Source organism: Melanerpes formicivorus, unplaced genomic scaffold (assembly GCF_026170545.1).
Source record: "Melanerpes formicivorus ecotype bairdi unplaced genomic scaffold, bMelFor1.0.p_v2 SCAF_34, whole genome shotgun sequence".
Classification (NCBI taxonomy): Eukaryota; Metazoa; Chordata; class Aves; order Piciformes; family Picidae; genus Melanerpes; species Melanerpes formicivorus.
This window is the reverse complement of record NW_027142386.1, coordinates 7,828,893-7,836,156: the sequence shown is the minus strand read 5'-3', so window position 1 is coordinate 7,836,156 and position 7,264 is coordinate 7,828,893. Positions and strand designations below refer to the sequence as shown.

Genomic DNA, 7,264 nt, shown 5'->3' with positions numbered 1-7,264 from the left:
ACTGTATTTCTTGCAAAGACCACAGAAACCACTCTGCAGTGACACAGACAGATGTAAAAATGACCTTTATTGATGCCTTTGCTGAAGGTTTTATTTGCACTGAACATGCTCAGCAGCAAGGTCACCTGCTATGGCTTCAGCTGCACTGGAGCTTGCAGTTCCACAAGCAAGACACCACTCATCCACTGCAAGGAGCCACCACATGCAAACCAGAATGGACACTACCCTTTGTTTAGGGTCACCTTGTTCTGCTCACAAGCATCTGGACTCCACAGTCAGAAGCTGTAGCCCCATGTACAGCAGCAGAGGAACAAGCTGTGCTAGCACAGAGATCACACCTTGGCAGCTAGTGGCCAGAGAACACATCACAGACAACGTGGAACAGTGCAAATGCTTCCAGTTTCATATTGATGCTATACAGAGATGCAACACAGACTGGAATGGGCAGGTGCAGCTAGAGCTCCTGCACAAGAAATGGTCCCAGGGAAAATCCAGTATAGGCTTGAAGCCACCTGCACAGTAGCTGACTGATACAGGAACTACAGTGAGGTAGGACAGCCAGAAAAACTACCAAGGTACCAGCACACAACTATGCCAAAGAGCCAGCAGTGAGCAGGAGAACAGTGGCATCACCTTCATGTGCAATGGGCAGAGACAAGCAGAAGTTCCCACAAGTTACTATCTTCCTTCAGCCACAGCTTTTGTTGTCCAGAGTGCTGTCTCCACAAAAATTCTCCTGCCTGTCTCTTCCCTGACCCTCCAAAGCAGCTGGGAGAATCACTGCCTCCAAATACTGACAGAGAAGCAGATGTACATTCAGATGTCTCCACCCATCAGTACCACACCACATGTGCTACCATCAGCCCTTCTAGGATACCTTATGAAGATTTGGGTGGGTTTCCAGTCTGTCTCCAGAGATTCAAGATACCTGATGACCAAGATGGCTTATGAAATACCCACAAAAAGCTTCCACTTCTTCCCTTTCTCCCTCTGTGGCACCATCCCCACCTCAGGCTCCTTAACATGGGACAATCTGCCTTCCCACTTCTTCCAGTCCTGAGGCAGAGGCTACATGATCTCTCTGCTGCCAAGAACTATACAGCTCTCCACCTTCCTGCCCAGTGATGGAGAAGGGCAGATCCTGCACTGTCACAGTGGAGTTGAAGTTTGTGGGAATTCAACTTTGTATCACTCTACAAGGGTGTAAAAGCCAGCAGGGATATAAAGGAAGTTCAAAAGGCAATAAATCCCTAGAATGTACTTGAAGACAGCAAAATGAAGATGATACAAGCTTGCATCCATGACTCACTAATCCCAAGGGATCTGAACACCTCTCCCATCTGCCATTGTTCCAAATACTTCAGACTCAGCTAGAGATAAGATGGTTTCAGGTCAGCATTGCTTTTCCCTGCTCCCCAGCACCCTATGCACTGGCTCTCCTGCTCATGCTGCTAGAGGCAAGGGAGCAACCCTAAACAGATGGATGGGATAAGAGGCTGCATCCAGCAGTCAGGGACAGAAGAAACAGAAGTGCTGCTCCTCACTACCAGGACGCGCTAGGTTCGGACTTGGAACTTGCCAGCCTTAGTCATGTACTTTATCCCCTTGAAGGGTTTGTACTTCTCCCCATACATGTCCAAGCGGTTCACCTTCAGTCCTACAAGCAAACAAACACAGGGTCAGACTGGCTGCTGCCAGGGACTGAGCAGAGCAGCCCTCAGGCTTAACAAATGGACCCACACCAGAGGTGCAGAAAACACAGAAAGCTTTAGCAAGCACTAAGCAGAAAAGCTGACAGCTACCAACTGTCAGAGTCCTTCCTTCCAGACACATCCACACCCTGGAGTTCTTTGTGTGTGAGCACAGAAGGCAAGGGAATGCAGACAGGCAGTTTCACAGAGCATCAGAGAGAACAAATCCACCATCTGTAGCTCAAGCACACAGGGAGAATAGTTTCCAGAGGGAATGGACTTCAGAAGGCCTGCAGAGCTACTTCAGCTACACGCAAAGTGAGCACTGACACAGCAGCCAACGTTCAGCTTCTCTGCCTGACAGTCACTTACCAGATATAGCCAGCTGCTGAATTTTGAACTGCAGGTTAATGGTGGGGTTCTCATCTGGTTTTGAAGTCCCAGCTTGCAGGCTCACACTCCCCTTCAGGCTTGGCAGCTTCTGGGGGTTTATTTTTCCCACATCCCAGGACAGCAACTTGAAGGAACAGAAAATGCAGCAGTGAAACAGAAATGCTCCAACACCCTCTAAAGAACATTCCCCTTCCAGGGACAGCTTTTAATGGATTTTAGAGAGAACATGCAGAATACCAGCTCTTGGATCTTCTGCACACCCCAAGCAAGCAGAACTACACCACTCAGACACTCAGCTGTTTATTGAGGGACCAACTTCTAGTATAGCAACCATGCAGAAAAAGTTCTCACCCCAAGGACAGACACTGCCTTCAGGAAAGCAGTGTGCAGGAAGTGTTTAGGTAAGCATGAACAGCTCAGCTTCACTGGCTGAGAGGCCAAAATGATGTAAATAAAGGATTCATCTCTCTTTCCTCTCACCTTTGTAACTGGGTCGAAGACATGTGTTCCCTGAGAGGGGGTGAGGGTCATGTTTAAGACCCCTTTGGGCATCTGGCTCGTTACCATCACTCCCTCTATGGTCTTCCCCATGGTCTGCTTCGGCCCCACTGTGATCTCAAAGCGTCCCAGGGAGCTGCTGTCACGGAAGCTGATGTTGTGTTTGACATAGACAGGAATTGCCACCAGACTGGAACAAAGAACAGAGCAGAAAGTCCTTGTCAACCTCTTGCCTTCATCTTTGGTTTGCGCCACGGATGCTCCTGCCTGGAGATGTTCAAGACCAGGCTGGACAAGGCCTTGAGCCACCTGGGCTGGTGGGAGGTGTCCTTGCCCATGGCAGTGGGGCTGCTACTGGATGAACTTTAAACCTTTATTAGAATAAACCTTTATTAGAATAAACCAAACCAGGTTGGAAGAGACCTTCAAGATCATCCTGTCCAACCCATCAACCAATCCAACCCACCCAAACAGCTAACCCATGGCACCAAGCACCCCATCAAGTCTCCTCCTCAACACCTCCAGTGATGGTGACTCCACCACCTCCCCAGGCAGCCCATTCCAATGGGCAATCACTCTCTCTGTATAGAACTTCTTCCTAACATCCAACCTGAACCTCCCCTGGCGCAGCCTGAGACTGTGTCCTCTTGTTCTGGTACTGGGTGCCTGGGAGAAGAGACCATCATCAGCCTGTCTACAACCTCCCTTCAGGTAGTTGTAGAGAGTGATAAGGTCACCCCTGAGTCTCCTCTTCTCCAGGCTGAGCAACCCCAGCTCCCTCAGCCTCTCCTCACAGGGCTGTGCTCCAAACCCCTCACCAACTTTGTTGCTCTTCTCTGGACTCATTCCAGCAAGTCAACCTCCTTCCTAAACTGAGGGGCCCAGAACTGGACACAGTACTCGAGGTGTGGCCTAACCAGTGCAGTGTACAGGGGCAGAATGACCTCCCTGCTCCTGCTGGCCACACTGTTCTTGATGCAGGCCAGGATGCCATTGGCCCTCTTGGCTGCCTGGGCACACTGCAGGCTCATGTTCAGCCTACCATCAACCAGCACCCCCAGGTCCCTCTCTGCCTGGCTGCTCTCCAGCCACTCTGACCCCAGCCTGTAGCACTGCATGGGGTTGTTGTGGCCAATGTGCAGAACCCTTCCAAGCCACCCCCTTCTGTGATCCATGTTCACCACCTACTTCTGAGCACTGACGTGGTAGGAGAGCAAGCGAAAGTTCCCATCGGGGGGGATGAAGGAAAGAATCCTCTCCGACTCCCAGCGCTTGAAGCGCACACAGGGGTGGAAGCTGACATCGTCCAGCAGCCGAGGGTTCTGAAACCAAAGCAAGCCACAAGGGGGGTGAAGGCAGTGCTGCTGGGCCTCCTCTTCTTCTCAGAGTCCTAAAGTAAAGACACATCCTTCAGCTTTACCATAAAGGAGAGGGTGAGGTCTGGCATCCCAGTTAGCTTGACACAGGCATCAATCACCCCTTGGATTTCAGCAGTAATTGTGGAACCTGCAGCAATAAAGTAAATGCTGTCTTAGAGGTCGTTCCCAACCTTAATGATTCCATGTTTCTGTGTTAAGTTACCCTCACCTTATCCAGAAGCAACTCCCCTACCTGATTTGTCAATGATTGCATCTATCTCCTCAACCACATCAAAGTAAGCTTCATTGTTGGTGTATTTCACACCAGTACGTCTCCAGGGCACCACTGATAACTGTCCTGTAGGAAGCTGGTCACCCACATTAGTGCTTCCTGCAATAACACAAAGACAAAACCAATGACCACAGAAGTTAGGCAGCGCTCCAGAACGAGCCCTTGGCCTCAATGATAATTAATCCCTGAGAGCCTTTTGTCTCTGCACAGCTAGGCTGCTCCTCTTCCAGACTCAGTTTATATTGTGCAACTTACACTTCTCTCAAATGCAACTCAAAAACAAGAAGTGTAACTGAAACCAAACCACAAAGCCATCCCACACTGAAGCCACTCATCCAGGAAGCCATGGCATGGCTGCAACTGCAGCTGCAATCGGGTTTGCTTGAGAAAAATGAACCCAGTGCAGCTGGTGCTGCTCGAAGCAAAGCACTAACCCAGGTCTCCCTAAACACACCTGTGCTGGGCTTTCAAATGGTGTGGGGCAGCATAAATGTTCTTCACTCACATCCTAATTGACTTCTGCAGGAATCCTGCCACACAGCCTCCCCAGTTCATCTGCCTCTTGTTTCCCTGTACCTGTGATGGTGTTGACCACTGTGCGCAGGATGGTCGGAGGTTTAATCAGCTCCTTCAGAATGTTGGACTCGGTTGCCAATGGAAAGCCATTGTCCAGCATCTCCTCCAGCACCTCATAAACCACCACAACATTGTCCTTGATCATCACCTCTGAACAGACACCAAAATAATCCTGTGCAAAAGAAACAATTACTCAACAGTCTCTCAAGGAGTCTTAGTTACCCTTCAGTCTTGCCACACAGAAATCAATCTTGCACCTCTGAGGTGCGAGAACACTGAAACTCCAGGCATTAGTGCAAGCACATCAGGCTGCTCCCAACAGACACACACAGCTCTCAGCACACCTGAGCAGTCAGGGATTGGAACAGGCTGCCCAGGGAGGTGGTGGAGTCACTGTCTCTGGAGGCAAGGAACGTGTGGCTGTGGCACCTGGGGCCATGGTTTAGTGGCCATAGCGGTGCTGGGTTGATGGTTGGACTGGATGACCTTAGAGGTCTTTTCCAACCCAAAGAACGCTATGATTCTGGCACTGCCCCAGCAGGCTGGCAAATCACCACATCACCATCTGCTCTTATTTCTTTTCTGTAAAAGCAAAAGCTCACATGATACTCATTTGACCAAGCAACCCCATTTCCTGTGTTCTGCTGGATGCTGGTTATCACAAGGCGTAATCCTTGTTGATGAACATCTTCAGAGCATCATCACTCTCACCCTAAACTGGCACAGGTCATGTCAGCCACAATACTGAGCGAACATTATTGCTCCGGGGCTACTCCTGTGGGTAGCATCTTCAGGAAGCAAAGACTGCCAAGAAATATCACTGCATGGAAGCACACAGGTAGGGCAACCTGCTACGGCTGCCTCTGCTTTAGCAGGGGGGGCTTAGGCTGGAGAGACCCAGAGGTCCCTTCCAAACCCTACCGTTCCACGATTCTGTCAAAATGACAAAATGAATCGGAGCCCACCTCAAGGGCTCCCTGGCCCCAGCGCTCTCGCTCAGAACCAGGCAGTGACCCGGCCCCACCAGCCCTACCTGGAAGGTATCGACGACGCGATGCAGGAACTCGATGACGAAGAGAGGCGGCACCTCGCTCTGGATAACGGCTACGAAGAAGATCTTGTGGCGGTAGACACTGAGGAGGTAGTGGTGCGGCGTGGGGATCACCGGCGGCACGTTCTCCGCCTCCGAGGCCCTCTCCTGCGCCTCGAAGAAGTAGTCGCAGACGGAGCGGCTGACGACGCTCTTCCAGTGCTTCTCCAGGAAAATGTCCCCCGAGGCATTGATCAGGAACAGGCTGTGGATCATGTCTGCGGCGGCCGGAGCCCACGACAGAGCCGTGCAGCGGGAGCGGCGGCGGCCGGAGCGGAGCAGAGACTCCCTCCCTCCCCACCCGCGCTGCCGCACGGGACCCACCCCCGCCTCGCGCCCACAAGTTCCACCCCCTGGTGTGCTGATTGGCAGCAAGGAAAACGCCCCCTTGACCCATCCGGGCACGGTGATTGGGTGACCCACTAACAGCCACGCCCGATAGGCCGAGAGCAGGCGTGCCGACAAAGACGCAAGAGACGCCGCGCAAAGCTCAGCTGCGATTGGTGCCGGCAGCCGCCTGCCCCGGCCCCCAGACACTATCGGGAACGCGACTGGCAACGCCCCACCCGGGGAAGCCGACGGAATGGGCCCGAGCGCGCACAGACAGCAACACGTCACCTGCCGCAGGCCGCCAGGGAGCGCTGTGGGGCACGACCGCGCGGCGCGGCACAGCTCGGACTCGGCTTGGGACAGCACGGCTTGGCAGAGACCGCTCCGCGCACACCAACCCCTGCCCCACCGGAGAGTTAACCGTCCAGGCTCCTCAGCCCTGGAGCTGCTGCATGTCCTGCTCCTCCCTGAGGGCTGCTGCTTGCCCTCATTGGGGTGGCCAGAGCTGCCCTCCCCATCGCATATAACGACGCCTGCGGCCTGACAAAAAGGTGCCTGCCTCGAAGGGTTTTCTTAAGGGGACCCTTTCTTAGCGTAGAAAGCCTAGTGCAGTCTATGACATGTGTTAAGTAACCCAGTTTCTACAGCAAGGAGCAGCTAGTCAAATGTTTCCCACTGTATTCTATTGCACTGGTTGGCTCAGCACTGCAAACAATTCAGCTGGCCTGAAAATGACAACGAATGCAAAATGCATCTGCGCTCCATGCCAAGTGTTCCTTTGCATCAGGACAACAGGTGCTTCAGCTCCACAGAGCACAGCTCTGGACTTGTGCATCTGGCAGATGCCATCACAAACAATTCTGAGGAGAGGCTGAGACCTGGGGCTGCTTGGCCTGGAGAAGAGAAGACTGAGAGGAGATCTTCTCAATGGTTATCAATTATTAAAGGGCAGAGGTCAAAAGGATGGGACCAGTCTCTTTTCAGTGGTGTTCCCTGACAAGAGGCAACAGGCACAGGTGAGGATATGAAGACTTCA

The 7,264-nt window shown here is 52.3% G+C and overlaps 1 protein-coding gene across 1 annotated transcript; it reads right to left on the bottom strand.

Annotated features, from left to right (window-relative positions):
- Window positions 1–46: 46 nt before the first annotated feature.
- AP3M2 (adaptor related protein complex 3 subunit mu 2) lies at window positions 47–6,191 on the bottom strand. Its single transcript, XM_068156784.1, has 8 exons — window positions 5,842–6,191; window positions 4,809–4,980; window positions 4,194–4,331; window positions 4,003–4,088; window positions 3,771–3,904; window positions 2,565–2,772; window positions 2,064–2,208; window positions 47–1,657 (listed from the first exon to the last, which is right to left on the bottom strand). Exons 1-8 carry the CDS (start codon window positions 6,112–6,114, stop codon window positions 1,557–1,559), a joined length of 1,257 nt encoding a protein of 418 aa, XP_068012885.1. The 5' UTR covers window positions 6,115–6,191; the 3' UTR covers window positions 47–1,556.
- Between the last annotated feature and the right edge of the window lie 1,073 nt (window positions 6,192–7,264).

What these genes read in the sequence shown, in the direction of transcription:
- AP3M2 (XM_068156784.1), bottom strand. Translation starts at nt 6,114, where the DNA reads ATGATCCACAGCCTGTTCCTGATCAATGCCTCGGGGGACATTTTCCTG. An exon ending in AGTGGTCAACACCATCACAG is followed by an intron (nt 4,332 to 4,808) that starts GTACAGGGAAAC and finishes GTGTTATTGCAG; the next exon opens with GAAGCACTAATGTGGGTGAC. An exon ending in TCAGCAGCTGGCTATATCTG is followed by an intron (nt 1,658 to 2,063) that starts GTAAGTGACTGT and finishes GTTTGCTTGTAG; the next exon opens with GACTGAAGGTGAACCGCTTG.